We start from the raw sequence: 18,542 nt of genomic DNA on the forward strand, positions 1-18,542 counted from the left end.
GGGAGCCCGATGCGGGACTCGATCCCGGGACTCCAGGATCATGACCTGAGCCTAAGGCAGTCGCTTAACCAACTGAGCCACCCAGGCGCCCGACATTAGGGATCTTTTGATAGATCAATCTCTAAGGCTCTTCCCTCCTTCCTCAGATTGTTTGTTGTTTTGTTTTTTTTTTTTTTTTAAGATATTCCTCACTTTCTTAAAATTTTCACTTGGGGATTAAAATTGTTGGTGGCATCATTTTATAGCTACACGTATTCATGAAAACCTTTATAAAATTTTATGAGATGGTTTACTGGGAACTACCATTAAAAAAAGCCTTTAACCTCAGAAACATAAGTTGTATGACAAAGGCTTAGATGCAACTAAACTGAAATATACTGTAGTCCATTGAAGTGTTTCATTACTTTTCTTGTACCATTTAATAAATATTCTAAATGAGGTTCTAATCATTTAGATTAGGACATGATCCTCTAGAAGGACACAATTCCTGCCTTTATCAACACCGAAAATAAATGATGAAATGATAGAATTTGTACTTTTTAGACTCTGCTACTTCTGTAGTTATCTTTCTACTTTCCGTTCCCCCTCCCTTCTTTCACCTTATTCAGTCTCATGGTAGTTCATGAACTAAAGACTTTTGAGAAATCTTGGCTTGTTCTTGTTCCCCAGGAACAGAAAGCTGCAGCACAGGAATCAAGCACAGCCCAGGAGTAGATGATGAAGGACATATATATACTTGTATTTAAGAATAACTGCTTTCTTTGTGAGGCAAGCTCTTCACTAAGCCCTTTTTCTGGCTCAGTGAAAATGGACCTGCCTCTCTTTCTCTTCCATCCTACCTTTGTCCTTATGCTGCATTATTTTTGTGAAAATAGAATATAACAAAGTATGGGAACTTAGACTACAAACATCTAGAGTGTATAACTGTGTAGGATTTTATTAATAATGATATGCTCTTGTGTTTCTTTTTTAGGATCAGACTCTGTGATTTTACTCAAAGTGAAAGATTCCCAGACTCCAACTCCCAGGTAAGCTTTGGAAAAAGGACATTCTTGACATATTTTCTTTTTCTTCTCTTTAATCACAATTTCTTCACTAAGAGTTACATAATATAAAAGTCAGACTGCCTCAGTTCAGACCTCTTGCCTGTGTTATTTGAATTATTTCAGTGACTTTCAAATTGGTCTTCTTCCTCTGGCCTCCTTGTTGTGCTTCATTCCATCTTCCACCATGTTCTCAGATCCATTCTTTGCCTGTTCTTTTACATCTTCCATTCTGCAACCAGAGTGGTCTTTTAAAAATGCACATCTGATTATTCATTAAATTCCCACAAGAGTGGGCTATCAGACATAGAGTGAAGCCCAAACTCCTTAATATGGTATACAAAACATTTCCTCCACATGCCTCACTTCCTATCATACGTTCTTTCCTTTAACAAGTATTTATTGACAACTTACGTGTGCCAGGTCCTAATACACACACTGAGGCTAATAGCAGTGAACAAAATGAAAGCCCTGCACTGAAGGAGCTTACATTCTGGTTATAAGAGGTGTAAGGAAAAAGATGGGGGACAAATAATGAACAAATAGATAAACATATATGTCTGGTAGTGATAAATGTGAAAAAAAATAAAGCAGGGTAACATATAGACAGGGTTAAGGGGGCACAGTTTATCTGGGTGGTCATGGCAAGTCTGATAAGGAACATTTGAGGGGAGGCGTGATGGAGGTGAGAGGAGGAGCCATATGGGAAGATGAGAGTCTTTTGTGTGTTTATTACATGCTGAACTATAATATAATATGTACTTACTTACTTTCATAGTCAGTGTTCCTTCTGCCTGGTATGTACCCCGCCCCCACCTCAACTTGTCTATCTAAAGAAGCAGGAGTCTCTTTCTTGTCTTTTAAGTCTCAATTCAAATGTGATCTTCTATATGATACTTGACTTCTATATGAAACTTTTTGCTCTGTAATTTAGTCGGTTACTACTTAGATCGTAGTTTCTTTGCCATTGCTGTTTCAATTGCTGAAATGATAATAGTATCAATTTTCCACTGAGGAATTAGGGATAATGAAATGTTCTTTCTCATCTCAATTTCTATACTTCTTTGTGGCTCTCCTATATGTCCTGAATTTTAGATTTTTAAAGAAAAATTCTCTTTTGTACTTTCTCAAGGAGACTTTACAGTTTGGAGTTCTTATTCTTTATACATTTTTTTTTCTTGAGTCAGACCTGGGTTTTGATCTTGTCCAGGCATCATGTAACTTTGGGCAAGTTACTCTTCTGAACCTTAGTTTCCTTATCAATAAAAATGCTAGTATTAATACCTTACTATTTATTGAATTGCGTGAAGGTTAACATACACAAAAAGCACTTATAAAAGTGTTTTCACACATATACACAAAAGTAGGTATTCTTTCTTGGGAAAAAGTCGGTCTCATGTAAAGAGTGCTTTTAGTTCTTTAATGGCTCTTTACCCAGTGTGCCTTTCCTTTATGGAAGATTTCTCTTAGTGATGCCTGAAGAATGAGATGGAGGGAGAAATGGTCTGTTGGGGAAGGCTGATTGAATAATGCTGTTTATTGCAGTTGGAGCCTGCTCTCCCAAGGCTTGGTTGATTGGCTTTTTATTCTTAATCTCCCACTACTGCCTCTTGGTTAAGGTGTAGCATTGAAGATCTGCCCTTATTTCCCCGAATATGCCATGCTGTTTCCTGTTTTTGTGCCATTGTACATGCTGATCCTAACCCCTGGAATTTTCTTTCCCTCCTTGTCCACTTGTTAAACTCTTGTTTTGCTTCGCAGAATCTGATTCAGGTGTTATTTTCTCCTCAAGACATTTCTCTGACTCCTCCAGATAGCATTATAGCCTTTTCTTCCAGTACTTTTATCCCTATATCTTGTTCATTAATAATACCTTTGCACTAATCACCTAATGTTGATCATAATGCCTGGCACATGATGGGTACTTAGTAAACAAATCTTTGTTAAACATGCATTTCCTAGAAAGCCTCAAATGCTCTCTTGAGCAGCTCAAGTACTCATCATCTCCCTATTGGTTTAAGGCTTTGGTTTATTGAAAGGCACATTGCAAGAGTTAGAAAACACAGTCTTTGGAACTGGACAGACATAGTTTCTAATCCTGACTTCCAAAACAGATTATCCTCTGAACCTCAATTTCCTTTTCTGTGCACTATAAGTAATAATTCCTTATTACATATTATATTGAGGTTTAACTAGTATGAGAATTATCATGAGGCTTAACTCCTAGAAAACCTCTAAAGCAGAATTTCACACAGAGCACTGAGTAGGTGCTCCTAAGTTGTTTTAGTTATTACTGTATGCTTCAGTCATATGAAAAATAATGTATAATCTCTTTGAAAAGCAAAAGGATTTTGCTTTTTCCCTTGCATTTTACTTTCCTACGCCAGCAAATACCTTGATCCATTGAAGAGCAGTACTTTTCCCTTACAGTATTCATTTATTCAGGAAGCACTGAGTACCTGCTGTCTGCCAAGCACTATTCTTGGTGCAGAGGATATGGTAGTAAGTACAAAACACAAAAATTCCTATCCTCATTAAGCTTATGGTCTAATAAGGAAGCAGACGAATTTCAATAGCATGATCCAATACCATGAAATTCTGGGCAATTCTTGTCACTTCTTTATATTGTGCAGTAAATGTGTTTTCATGTTAATTTGTTTTTAGTGTCACACAGTAGGCCCCTCACAGTGCTACCACTGATCTCTGTGGCTTTCTGTCTTGGTTGTTACATCATATTCACTGTGCCAAGGGTGTAAGCCACTACTTGTGTGTTTTCCCTTTATTAACCTCAGTGACAGTGGGGAGGCAATAGAACAGCATTTTCATTGCCAAATCCTAGTCTAAGGATGATTGGGAATACTGATTCCAAAAGGTAGGCTAAGGAGCAAGGGATACCCTCTTGAGTCCTTTTTCTTGCCTTCACTAGGACAGACTGTAGCAGTTGAAGAACTGAAAGGGACTCTGATTTCCATATTTTACAAATCTGGAACTAAGACCCATGGAAATGAAGTGACTTGGTCAAAGTCACAAAGTGAATCAGGGACCACTCCAGGAGATCCAGGTCTCTTAACTCTCAATTTAATGCTTTGTTCTCTTTACTTGTTCTATGTATCTAAGAGTTTTCTTTGGAAAAGTGTTCACTCTTCTGTTTGCTTCTGTGAGAGATCCTTCAGTTAGGGATTGGCAAGGAGATGAGGACATTTGAGAAGAGCAAGAGGCTCTAGAAGAGAGAACATGCCTAGGAGTCTTTTGCTAAGCATTATTCATTTGGACTGTCAGCAAGAGCTGTGTGGAATAGAATTGGTCGCTCATCTTTGGAGTGGAGTTGTATTGCTGATTTTCCACTTTGATTCATTGGCTCACTAGCCATTTGATAAGGACTCTTGTGTGGGTGGGGATTTTCAGTGTCCAGTATGATTTGGTTGAAAATATTTTGATTCAGGTAGACTGACAAGAAGTCCAAGATTTGACTAAATCATTAATAAATCTGTTAATCTGAACCATTTGGGAGGAGTCATGTTCTAGCTTAATATATTCTCTTGGCAAGTGATGTACTCTTTCACATCGTGTTGGTCTCTCGTGCAAGTAAAGGGCTATGTTACAGTTAATTTCTCTGCTGAACTTTGGGTCATCTTTTTAACTAGTATGTGTGCAAATGACTCATACTTGTATTCCTTTAGTTCCTAGTTGCAATTATCTTATGTGATTTTCGACTTTTTATTTATGGCATACATATAAAGCATTCTTGTAAATTATTTAAATGATTGGTTTTCTTGGTGAAAATATTTGAATTTTCTTATAAGCCTCCTGCTCATTTGTCGTATTTTTTCCCCACCCATAGTCCTACTTTTTTCCAGGCAGAGCTGTGGATCAAAGAATTGTAAGTTGTTATTTTTGGTATCATTTTTCCTTCTCCATCACTTCCTTCCCAGTTAGAAGTAGTCAATTAGCCAATCACCCTACCTATATGTAATCAGTAAAGATTCCCTACTTAATGTTTATTTATAAAACAACTTTTAAGTTGTTGGGTTTTTAGAATTCTATTGGGGTTGGGACATTTCTGTGCTCAGGTTTATTAAATATGTAACAATTGCTGAAACTAAATTGAATTGGAAAACCTTCAAAGTTAGATATTACATAGAAAGGAAAATAAATGCCCTTATTTTCACATTGATAAAACTAATTTAGTGAAAAATTCACATTTCTGGAGTTTGCAAAATTACTGAGTTTTTAGTCTCCAGTTTAAATAACTCACTTGAAGTTATCCAAATCCCTGGTCTTGTTCATTTTTTTAGAGAAAAAAAATAAACTCATATTTTTTCTTTTGGATCATAAATATTTGAATTGAAACCTCAATGATATCTTGTATTATTTGCTCCTTTGGGATACAGTCTCATTTTTGGGTTTCTAGAATGAAGCTTTAGTTTCTCTGTAATCTTAGAAGCATGCTTTAAAAAAAACAAAAACAAAAACTACACATTTACAAATATCCACAAAAGTCACCTGTTCACATTTAGCAATAAATTAATAATTTTCATCATTTCAATAAAAATAAGATAATTTTAATAACACCATATGGTTTCACTCTGTCTTAAAATATAAGTGTAGTGTAGCGATAAGTTTAGTGTAAGGATTTTAGATTTTCTGTATGAGGGTTTTATATTTAATGTTCATTGTGCATTAACAATGTGCCTGATGCTAAGATGGTGGTCTGCATTTTTGTCCTGTTCCTTTTCATTTCGTAGAACTAGTGTTTATGATTCTCGAGCACGGGAGAGATTGCGCCATATTGAAGAGCAGAAGGCACTGGCATTACAGCTTCAAAACCAGGTAAACAAAAAACTGGGGATAAGGTTGTAAGTAAATAGTACATCCAAGTTGAAACTAATTTGGAAGATTACCTGGATTTGGGATCAAAGCTATTGTAATTGCAAGATGTTATGGTAGCATAGCATTATATGATTAGTGTATGTCCTTAGTCTCTCCAGCTGGTCCTACTCAGTGTATGTAGACAAGTAGTAGTTTTCCTTATCCCACTTATTCTAAAGTTCTTTTTTGCAGAGATTACAGGAACAGGAACACTCAGTACATGATTCAGTAGAACTGCATCTTCGTGTGCCACTTGAAAAGGAGATCCCTGTCACGATCACCCAAGAAACAGAAAAGAAAGGTCATAAATTAACTGATAGTGAAGATGAATTTCCTGAAATCACAGAGGTAAATTACTACAGATTCTTGTGCTAGCAAGTGTGTTTATAAAAAATACTTTGAATGAATTTCAAACATAGAAGTAATAGAACACCTGGCATTTAAATTGTATTGCATACCCCTGCTTTCATTTGTATTACAATACCAATCTTGGCTTTCTTTTTAAAGGATTATTGGAAATTGAGGAAAGAATTGTGGGTGGCTTTTCACGACTTCAGTGAAAAAAAATGTAATTTGTACTTCATTTTATGTACATTTTTACTTTTAATGTATGTGTACAATAGTTTGACATCAAATAGTAAGCTGAGGCTTACTATTTTTTTTAAGTAGTAAAAAATCTATACAAAAATCTTTGTACATTTTAAGATAATCTGTTCCTTAATCCATTCTTCTGTTTGAAAAACTATCATATAGCTGGTAAATATAACACATTTATTGTAGTTGTGCTGGATTCCAAAATTTACATTTAAAAAGCCCAAATTTTTCTAGGAAAATGTGTCTGAAGACACTACCTTTATCCCCTGGCTACCTTTTGGGAAAGATTCTATTTATTAGGAAATTGTGCAGACCAAAGATATGAAATATAATTAGGTCTTCTTGTGGACTTAGAAAATTTGATAGCAGAAGGTTATTTCAGACTTAGGAATAAAAGAAAGAAGGGTCTGAAATGTTGTGCTGCAAATGAGAAGGGAGGACAAGACAGGATGAAAGGAAGTAACCCAGGAGATTACTGGAAGGAATAGAATCCAAACCAAAATGTTAGGAGTGAACAGTTGATTACTGATAAATATAGTCTGGGGATTATATGGGGCATGGTGAGAAATTTAGTGTGTCTGTAGCCATGTAGGCTTCATCTCTGGTACCTCTTGGTTCCCTAGGAAATGGAGAAAGAAATAAAGAATGTATTTCGTAATGGTAACCAGGATGAAGTTCTGAGTGAAGCATTCCGCTTGACCATTACACGCAAAGATATTCAAACTCTAAACCATCTGAACTGGCTCAATGATGAGGTAATCTCGCACCTGTTTTTATATTCAGATAGTAAGTGAGCATTAAGTGGAAACTAAATCAAGGCATTATCTCACTGTTTCTCGAAGTGTGGTCCTCAGATGACCTACATAGAATTGGCTCTCCTAGGTTTGTCCATTCTCCTGAGTATGAGACAGTGTGGTGGAGAAACGCATTTTAAACAAGTACCTCAGTTGATTTTTTTTAATATACCTTTGAGTCTGAGAACTGCTGATTTACCTTGTTATGTATGGAAGATTTAGACACTGAGGGAGAGGACATTCAGTCTCACTCTTTTTAAGGCACCTAGCCTGCAGTTCACATCTTCTGAGCAAATATTTAATAGCTCTGACTATGATGCAGCATGAAAGAACTTTGGGATTTCCATCAGGGCTTCCATTTCTATTTCCTTTTTCATCGGTACTTGTTCTAGGTCACCTAGGTTATGAGAGGTAAGCTTTCTAAAATAGCCTACATTTATATATGATATTGAAAAAGCTATGTTATTAAATATACTGATATTGAAAAAGCTATATTATTAAATATTTGATGTACTGGGTTGAAAGAAAGCTATGGCCCTCAGGTCCTGCCAATAATTTTAAGTAGATTAATTACACTACAGTCTTTTAACTAATCTGTCCCCATTCTTAAACCTGGAGGAGCCTGTTTTATTTCAGAAGGATATTTTCACAGCAAAAGAAGAGAACAGGGTTGCGTTTTTTTCTCTAAGTGCTTGCTTCCTTTCTTAGGCCCAGTAGAAGCATCCCTGCCTGATATTTTGGGTATACTCAAAACTTTACAGCTGTGGAAGATTTTTAGATATTCAGTATAATAAGCACTAGATATTCTAGATATCTATAATCTGGTCTTGTATGCTTAGGATCTTCCAAATAATAATATTTGCTAACATCTATTGAGCATTTACATCATGTTGGGCACTATGGTAAGTGTTTTATGTGTTCTATTCATATAATAGTCACCACAAACCTTGGAGGTATACACTGTAGTTTAACCATTTCTACTTTATAGATGAAGAAACAAAGCATGGAAAGATTAAGAAACTTTCAAGGTTATATGGCCAGTAAGTAGCAGAGCCAGGATTTAGACCCAAACACTGTTTCAAGGTTATATGGCCAGTAAGTAGCAGAGCCAGGATTTAGACCCAAACATTGAGTCTTATCTGTTATATTATACTGCCTCAGAATCCTAAATTGGATCCTGTCTTAGGGTTAGATGTATAGAATTTGAGAGCCATATGCCATGCCCAGCATGTTGATTTTCTCTGGGGGCAGCTAGACTACCCCATTCTCTTTGCCACTGATCAGCTTCTAAAATATAGATTTCATGGGTGCCTGGGTGGCTCAGTTGGTTAAGCAGCTGTCTTCGGCTCAGGTCATGATCTCAGGGTCCTGGGACTGAGCCCCACATCAGGTTCCCTGCTCAGTGGGGAGCCTGCTTCTTCCTCTCCCTCTGCTGCTCCCTCTGTTTGTGTTTGCTTACTGTCAAATAAATAAATAAACTCTTAAAAAATAAAATATAGGTTTCAGAAGTTCATCATTCCCTGAATAATATCTTTGACCAAGAATGGTAAGGAAGGTATGGTTTGATACTGTCTTGCATTAGGGGAAATCACCCTTGCTTCTTTTGGCTCAGAATAGTGATATTAGAACATTGGATCACATAACAGGAAAAAAAAAAAGTTCACTAGATCAAAGTGCAAAATGGAAATCAAGGGCAGTCAAAAGTATCCATCAATTAAATGTTTTTGATTTGAAGACATTAATCTGTGGTTTCTTGTCAGTTTCTGCCTGCCACTGCTAAATGGGAAGGGATCCGTTATTCTATAGGGATTGTAGCCCATTCATTGTAAATTATGCAGAGCCTCCTAGAGGGCAGCAATGAGTAGGGTATGAGCTGAGTCCCTGCTGTTTACTGTGGCAGTTACCTTGGTGAGATCCCTTACAGAGGCGGCATTCATCAGGATATGTTTTCCATTCCCTCGGCCCATCAAAGATTGGATTTTTAGCAAGCAAAGTTCATGGAAATTACATTATTCAGAAAAGTCGAGGAGAAGGAAAGATTCCTTTTCTACTTTATCTCTACCACACCTACCCATAACTTTTGTGGGAATTGCTTGTGTTCTGAGTTTAGAATATTAACCTTGAAAGCAGGTACCAATTCACATGTCCGTGATGATAACTGTTTTGGAAAGCACCATTTGCAAAGTACTGTACTTCTCAGGCTTTCAAAGTTACTGTCTTTGGGAAGCTAACATTCTGATGAGGAGTTAGTAGATATCCTCAAGTATTCATATTCATTTAAAAATACATAATTCTTTTTCTCAGTTGTGAATTCTGAGTCATCTTTTCCAGGTATTTTGTGCTCTCTTTAATCCTGTTTTTCCCTCAAATAGATATTTTCATTAATAACCATTTCTTTTCTTTCTGTATCTCCTATCAGTTTTATAAGCTGCTTTTAAATCTTTCTCCAAAATAAGGTGACTGGCATATTATTCTTACCATTTTATAGACAAGGAATATAAGATCCTGGAAGTGAAAGGGATCAGATTTAGTTTATAAGGAAAATAAAATTCAGAAGTCCTATATTTGGAATATGTGCAGAAAGCCATTAGGCTACCCTTTCTCTTGTCTCTTTCCTAAAAGAGTAGGCTGCATTGCTTGTTTATAAAATAAGCTTTCAAACATGTTTTCATGAATGGATTTATGTATAGATGAATAGATTCTGTATAGCTTTAAAGGACTAATGATGATTGATAGGACTGACGTTTTTAACTCACCGTACGAAAATGATACCTCTCAGAAATGGAATGTGGGAATTGGCTGTCTTTGTAAAGAATACAAAAGGAGTCTGGAATGCTGATAACACCAAGGATGTTATAGATTGGGATTTCTCTACTAGGTCTGGTGATTAGTTATTAATAGAAATACCTAATTAAAGGCAGGAGGCCAGGGTTAAAGAGAGGAGGAATTAGTTGCAAAAGTAGATTGAAAATCACAATCAAGAAACAAAAAGGAGATATTTTTAAATGGATGTCAGCACTAAAAATTATTTATTGATTCCTGACAATTGCATTAGATAACTTCTGTGATCCAGTGGCATGATGATTCTGCTTTATGGCCTAACTATTCTATTCTTAGAGGGCCTAAGTGTTTTTTTGTAAGGCACCAGATAAATTTAAAAAATATATGGAAATTACTTAGGCATACAAGGAAATGGATCTGACTTCTTTTTCTGGTCATGATAGAATAAAATGGATCAGGTTTACCCTTTCAGCTTAACTAGAAAACTAAAGAAAACATGAAACAACAATTTTCAGACAGTGGATAACAGAGATCCCTGACAGAAGGAAAATGAAAGGGATGAGCTGATGATTTCCCACCTCACTAGGGTGATATGTTGAGGGTAGAGAGCTGGTAGAACATGGTAGTGACTGCCAGTCTTGCTCAGTGGAGGAGACATGGTCCAGAGTTCAGAGAGGTGGAAGTGGCTAAGATTTGTGAGGTAAAATACTGAAGGGAAGGTTGCTGCGCAAAGGGAAAGCTCCAGAGATGTGTAGAGGCTCCCTCAAATCTTTGATTGAGCACCAATCTGTACATAGATAGGAAGAAACTACCAGAGGCTGGAGAAAGAACCACCAGAAAGAAGGAATCAGAACAAAGCTCAGAGCTAGCGCAGGTGCTTACAATAGTTCCTATTCCAACCAGTTAGAGTAGAAAAATCATGTGATATTGAAGAGAGGCCTCAAAAGGATATTACCTCAGGAGTGGGGCCAAACTGGCCCTAGAATAAAGGCCACTCTGGACCTGTGATAGCAAAGTTAAATACAAATCTTGAAAGCTTGAAACTGACTCAAGTGATTTAACTATATCACAGAACAAAAGCCCAATGATATTTAAAGGAATACAAACATATTCTAATAACAAAACCCAATAACATGAAATCACAGTGTCCAGCATCTATTCAAATATTACCAGGCGTGCAAGGTGAAAGGAAAATGCAACGTATTACAAGGGAAAAAACAAATACCCAGAAATGACAAAAATGACAGAACTAGCATACATTGGCAGGCTATTAAAACAGATATTATAAACACATCCCATATGTTCAGGAATTTAGAGGAAAATTGACATGATGATGAGAAAAATGGAAGATGTAAAAATGGAAGATGTCCAAATTGAACTTCTAAGGGATGAAAAACACAGTTTCTGAAATGAAAAATACATGAGGTAGGATTAACAGTATATTGGCACTAGAGAAGAAAAAACTAGTGAACTAGAAGATACAGCAATAGGAACCATCCAAATGAAACAGAAAAAAGGTTGAAGAGAGGTGAGTATATGTAAGCTGTGGGTCAATATCAAGCATTCTGAGCATGTAATTAGAGTCTCAGAAGGAAGAGTGAAGTGTAAGTGGTATCAGAAAAAAACGTTTGAAGAAATAATGGTAGATTTTCCAAATTTGGAAACTTAGACTGACAGATCCAAGAAATTCAGCATACCCCAAGTAGAAGAGACACCACACTAAAAAGTATAATAATCAAGTTGCTGAAAATCAGTGATAAAAAGAAAAATAATAAAAGCAACCAGAGGAAAAGAGACACATTATGTCCTAGAGGAATACAAGACAGAAATACATGTAGGCCAGAAGACAGTGTAGCTACATTTTTAAGGTACTGAAGGGAGGAAAAAAAAAAAAAAACCTTGTCAACTTATATTCTATATGCAGCAAATGTATCTTTCAAAAAATACTTTTTTTCAGACAAACAAATGCTGAGAGAATGCACCACCAGCAGATCTATATTATAAGAAATATTAAAGGATATTCTTCAGGCAGAAGGAAACAATGAGGTGGAAATTTCAGTCTACACAATGAAGAGCAGTGGAAATGCTCTCATTTTTTAATATCTCTGTAAGACAATTGACTAGTTAAAGCAGAAATGTATTGTGGGGTTTATAATGTAAAATATGACAGTCATAACAGAGGGGGAAAGTGGAAGAACATAGTACTCTAACACAGTACATGAAGTGGTATAATGTTATGTGAAGATAGACTGTCATAAGGTAAAGACCTATATTATAAACCCTGGAGCAACCACTAAAACATAAAAATAAAAATAAAAGAGGTAGAGTTAATAGGCAAATAATGAAGATAAAATGGAAAAAAAAAATCCAAAGGAAGGCAAGAAAAGAAGAAAAAAGATACAAAGAACAGATGGGATAAATGGGAAAAAAGCATGGTGGTAGATTTAAACCCATCAATATCAATAATCACATTAAATGTAAATGATCTAACCCAGCATGCGCAATAGAAATATAATGTGAGCCACATAGGTAATTTTAAATTTTCTAGTAGTCATATTGAGAAAAGTAAAAAGGAACAGGTAAAATTAATTTTTAAAAAATTTTTATTTATTTTTTTGAGAGAGCACAAGTGGGGGGAGTGGCAGAGGGAGAGGGAGAAGCAGACTCCCCACTGAGCAGGGAGCCTGACGTGGGGCTCGATCCCAGAACCCCGGGATCACAACCCGAGCCTAAGGCAAACACTTAACAGACTGAGCCACCCAGTTACCCCAGTAAAATTAATTTTAATAATATATTTTACTTAACACAGTAATATATAAAATATGTCATTTGGGCATGTAATAAACATTAAAATTTTATTAAAGGGATATCTTACCTTTCCTTTAAAAATGTAGTGCTCAGTAGTCACATTCAACTAATGGCTACCATATTGGGCAGTATAGATTAAGCATCCAGTTAAAAGGCAGAGCTTGTGAGATTGGGTAAGAAAAAATTTGTCTACAAGAAACTCATTGAATTTAATTTATTTAGAAATTTCCTGGGTTTTTTTCCATTTATTTATTTTAGTAATCTCTACACCCAACATGGAGCTCAAACTCAGGACGCTGAGATCAAGAGTTGCATGTTCTTCCGACTGAGCCAGCCTGACTCCCCAAGAAACCCATTTTAAATGTGAAGACATAGATAGTTTAAAAGTAAAAGGATAGAAAAAATATACTATGCAAAAACTAAATCAAGAGAAAGATGAAGTAACTATATTAGTACCATACCAAGTAGATTTTAGAGCAAAGAATATTACCAGTGACAGACATTTTGAAAGGGATAAGTTCTTCAAGAGGACTTAACCTAGATATGTACATACCTAGTAAGAGAAATTTCAAAATATATGAAGCAAAACTTATAGAACTGAAAGGAAAAATAGACAAATCTGTAATTATCGTTGGAGATTCCAGCCCTTTCTCAACAATCAGTAGGAGAAATAGAAAATCATTAAGGATATAGAAAGCCAGAGTAGGTAGATGGATCTTGTGGGCAGGAAACACTTCCTCCTCTGGACAGCACTAAATGTGCCCCATCCCATGTGGAGAAACAGGATGATGCTGTACTTCCAGTCTCTTCATTTTCCCTCCAGGACTCTGTCCTTCGTGTCATACCTTACTACTAATTTACATGGATGCATTGGGAAAATCGCAAGCAGACATGTCTTTTGTTTTATTTTGCAAACCCTTGTTAATTATTTATTTTTTTTAAAAGATTTTATTTATTTACTTGACAAAGAGAGAGAGTTAGTGAGAGCAGGAACACAAGCGGGGGAGTGGGAGAGGGAGAAGCAGGCTTCCCGCCGAGCAGGGAGCCCGATGCGGGGCTCGATCTCAGGACCCTGGGATCATGACCTGAGCCGAAGGCAGACGCTTAACGACTGAGCCACCCAGGCGCCCCAACCCTTGTTAATTATTGTCAGTTGTTTCCAAAATGCAAAAAAGCATTAGACTGTTGGAATACGTATTTCTGACTTTTTCCTAGCTAGGGAAACACCGTAAGGAAGAGACTAATGGCATATGTGGGGAGTGAGGGCATGCAGGAGGAAATAAAGTGGAATCTCTATTAGCAGACTGACTACACTGATGACCAAGCTAACCAGGCAGACCAGTTACCGATTTTGTAAGTCTCATCTCTGAAAGGAAAGAGGTGTCTTTCAGCTATTCTGCATCACAATAGCCTTGTGTATAGAGAAGGTATTCTTACTTGATTGATAGTGGGGAAGTATGAAGACTTAATAAGGGATATACCAAGGTCATCTGATTTTTATTGTGGAATCAGCATCTGAAATCAGAGCACATAACTCTGTCTAGCATTCTTTCATAATAAAAGTGGAAATGGGGAATTGGTAGTGGTCATAGCTTTCTGGTTGTTTCCAAGGAGCCATTAAATTTAAGTAATGCTCAGTGAAGAGAGGAAATAGCTTGCAGAACATTAAGCCCAACTAGACAAGCCTAGCAAAGGGAATAAGTTTTCTTTAGGGAATAAAAACTGATTCCATAAGAAGGGGGGGAAAACTAGGCAAAATGAGATAAATTAGTTAAGTGAATATGATGTGTCTACCATATGCAATGCACTCTTACATGTCGAATAAAATGATCGCAATGGAAATTTTAGTGTTTCTAACATGACTCACTGGTAGATTCCACATCATTATAGTTCCCTCTTTAAAGAGTTTCTTAACAGAACCAGTCCTTTTGATAAATCAGGGATTTATGCAGGGTCACAGGGAGAACAGTAGTTACAGTTGTCACAACTCCATAAAAATAGGTGTTGCCTGCCTGTCTTTGTCTAAAACTTTAGCAGTGATTCTGATAATTTGATACTTGAATTTGCATGTGAGAAGAATCCTGGGGACATGTTCACAGTGAGAGATGCAATACACAGAACTTACCTGAAGTCTACCTTCTATATTAATTAGGTTAGATCTTAGAGGAGTGAATGATCTTTTGACTCCTAGTATTTAAGTGCTGTTGCTTGGCTGGTCTTTTGGGCTTTGTGGTCAACAAGGATAGATTTAATTTAAAAATCAGGACAGGGAGGTTAAGGTGAAAACATAGAGACGTAAAACAGGAAAAATGGCTTTTTCCCCCCTGAAACTTGTCTTGGTTTCTACTTAGGAGCACTGTTATACCCATGACTTTCAGAACATTTTTTTTCCCCAGAGCCAATTAGAAAGGTTTAGGGGCGCCTGGGTGGCTCAGTCAGTTAGAGTCTGATTTCTTGGTTTTGGCTCAGGTTGGTGATTTCAGGGCTCTGAGATCCAGTAGCGGCATCAGGCTCCATGCTCAGCAGGGAGTCTTTTGAAGATTCCCTCCCTCTGTCCTTCCCCCCATTCGTGTGCATGCTCTCCTCTTTTTCTCTCTCTCTCTCAAATAAAATAAAAATAAATCTTTAAAAAAAATAAAGGTTCAGAGTGTAAAATCGGGAAGGGTTAAAAGTTAAGATTTTACTGTTAGTGAGATATTTTACTTCTAAAAGGATGAGAAGACAGTAGTTTGGCCGGTTTACTGGGTGAGAAGGAAGATACAAATAGCAGTGGTCATTTATGTCATTGTGGTAACATACAGGAAAAGGACTGAGTCCTTAGTTTAAAAACGTTGTAGGCTTTTCTTTTAAAGAGAAGCTTTTCCAGCTTCAGCCTGGCAGCTCTTCAAATACAATCACAGAGGAACAAGACACTATAAACAACAGTCCCCCCCGCCCCCACCTCCAAAAAAAAAAGCACTGCATAGACAAGCAGGCGCTCATGGCCAAGGCTGTGAAGGCAGCAGGAAGGGCAGCTCCTGAGGCCCCGGAGCTGCGGCAAAGCTGACAGACAAGTGTGGGCCCCAGAAAGAGGGACAGGTGGACCAACACTGGCAGTTGTCCCCAGATGATAAGACAAGATTGGCAAGACAAACGGTATATTGGCAAGACAAACAGTAGCACAGGGCTGACTGACTACTTTTAGCCCCCTATTTGAAGGGGAATTTAAGATCTTTTGGAGCTAAGAGAGTCTTGTGTGCAGAAAGGCTCTCCCTGTGGGAGGAGAGGGACCCTTGTCTTCACAAAATACAAGCAAATGCCTGTCACTGCTTCTCTTTCATCTTAAGCACTGTGATCCCTTCTCTCATGTCTTTTTCCTTCATCTTCAACCCTCCTCTGTGAGATGACATGTACGATTCTTTTTGTTCTCTTAACTCCTAGCTTGTTTTTTTGGTAGGACTGTGTCTTGGTCGAACTATGGCAATTTTCCTCATTTGGACAGAGTAATAGCTGCAAAACTGAGGAAACTGGGATCTCGGTTCTGCCTCAGATGTCAGATTGTACATCCTCAGCTAATGGGGAGAACATTGAGGCCACCAAGCTCCCTCCTACTGGGATATGGAGGAAATGAAAAAGAGCCCAGATCACTCCTTAGAGCTAATTAACAAGCTGACTTTGGAGGAGGCCATTTCCCTGGCAGTGGAGAAACCTTGGTTGGAGGCAGAACTAAAGCGATGGAAGAGGGATTCTCAAAGGAAATAGATAATGTGTATCCTGATCATCAGGTCTCCATTCTCCTTAAGCTGGGTTGGTCTTTAGCTTTATGGTCCACACTCTCAAAATAAAAACATAAAAATAAGAAACCAAACAAGCCGGGCTGTGTAAGTCTCACTTTGTTGGCTTCTGGAACTCTTTCCTCCTAAAACAGGAAAATCATGGGTAGCATGATACTCCTTTATGTCATCTTTTTTTACTTCAGGGTAATGATCCCAAAGGTGATGCCCCTCTGAAGGGCACCTAAAGGAGATACATCTCCATGGCTTTCATGTGCTTGGCTGTCTTTATCTTTCTGCCTGATTCTTTCCACTTTCTGCTTGAGTCCGTATTGCCTTTTACAGTGTATGACTTTTGTTTGCCCCATGGATGGTTTGGCTTACAGTGACTGATAGGTCATCTGCCTGTTCACTTCACCCCTTGGATTAAAGGGTTTAGCCTCATAACATGGCTAATATTGTGGGATGAGTAGAATACCAGAGGAATCAATCCCTTCTTGCAGTTTTTCTCTCACTAGAAAATGTAGTTTTATAGCCTAGAAATCTGTGCTTTTGGGGCAGGTCTTCCTGCATTCCTGGCTGCCTTTCACAAGCCTAGAATCGTCCTTTGGCACCATTATCCTTGGGGACAGAGTTAGATTGAAAACCTCAGTTTGAGAAATCTGTGACCCTAATTATGTTTTGATTCGCTATTATTTAAAATAACTGAGCCCACTTATCTGTTGGGCATCACACTAGGCAGAGGATCAGGCACAACCCAAGTCCTCTGGACCTGCTGGGCCTCTTGCTCAGTCTTCAGAGATGCAGGCAGAACAGTGTCTTTCTTCAATCCTAGTCTACCCCTCAACCCCCACCCTCAGAGCTCTGCTTCATGGCGAGTGTGGTTTCCCTGCAACTGCCGAGGCATCCTCATCTATAGGCCCTTTCTCTAGTCTCGACCATGTTTCGGTGTGTTCCTGGCAGTGTTCCCTGCTGCCTACCCAGTATGTAGCTGCCTACTGTTGGGCAGTAGCTCACTGCTCTGGCATCCTAGTGTGTAAATATTTGTCAAAGGACAGGGGCGTTTTCCCATTCCCCAAAAAGCATTCTGAAAAATGTGCCTGTTTTCTTAGTCATATTTCCAGGCTGTGGATCAGTTAGCCCATTCATTTCTTGCAGTTGACAGACACTGGCCTGGCCTCAGCTGGCCACATGAAGTAAGTATGCGGTAACTTCCGGCCCAGTAACTGTCAAGCTTTAGTACGAAGGAGTCCCAGACCTAGAGGGAACCATAGTCAACATAGTCACTATTAGAGCATACATTGTTTCGTTAACAGGAAGAATCCTGTATCTTCCATGTCAAGTGTTTAAATTTCTTAGACTCATACTTGATATTGGAAGCATATATGGAATCAACAAAAATGAGAAAGCTAACCATATGGATTCTGGAGGAAAACTTGATTCTTCATGTTTGTGACTGGACTTTCAGGTCTCATGTAATGTAGGTTTTTATACAACATCCATGTCTGCCTCTGCAGAGATGACAGTGCTGAGCTACTAGTCAGTTGAGAGGTGTTTTTTCTAGTACAGTTGATGGTTTATCCTGTCACTCAGTTCTACTTGAGACCAGAGCCGGTCACCAATGCAAGCCAACTTATTAGGCTGAAAAGGCAGTCTTTAGTCATGGAACAGTTTTCCGTCTGTGCACAACCAGGTGACCCACATATAAGAACTGAACTGTTGGTCTTTGCTTTATTACACTAGACTGTGAGCTCAGGATTTATTTCAGTTGCTCACCCAGTCCCAGTAGATTAAAGTACCTCTACTGTGTCTGTCAAACTGCTTGGCTCCTTCGTTTCCTTTTCTCTAAGTCTTGCCTTCTAGCACCCCTTCCTCCTCCTCCTCATTTTTTGACCTAATCC

General features: G+C 37.9%; 1 protein-coding gene across 1 annotated transcript in view; it reads left to right on the forward strand.

Annotated features, from left to right (window-relative positions):
* The window catches only part of SENP1 (SUMO specific peptidase 1), a 49,680-nt gene that overhangs the window by 25,389 nt on the left and 5,749 nt on the right, over positions 1 to 18,542 (forward strand). Inside the window, exons 9-13 of the mRNA XM_021704789.1 lie at positions 974 to 1,028; positions 4,885 to 4,923; positions 5,789 to 5,873; positions 6,105 to 6,260; positions 7,130 to 7,261. Coding sequence (XP_021560464.1) covers positions 974 to 1,028; positions 4,885 to 4,923; positions 5,789 to 5,873; positions 6,105 to 6,260; positions 7,130 to 7,261 — 467 coding nt within the window. The remainder of the gene's footprint in view (positions 1 to 973; positions 1,029 to 4,884; positions 4,924 to 5,788; positions 5,874 to 6,104; positions 6,261 to 7,129; positions 7,262 to 18,542) is intronic.

This window comes from Neomonachus schauinslandi, chromosome 5 (assembly GCF_002201575.2).
Source record: "Neomonachus schauinslandi chromosome 5, ASM220157v2, whole genome shotgun sequence".
Taxonomy (NCBI): Eukaryota; Metazoa; Chordata; class Mammalia; order Carnivora; family Phocidae; genus Neomonachus; species Neomonachus schauinslandi.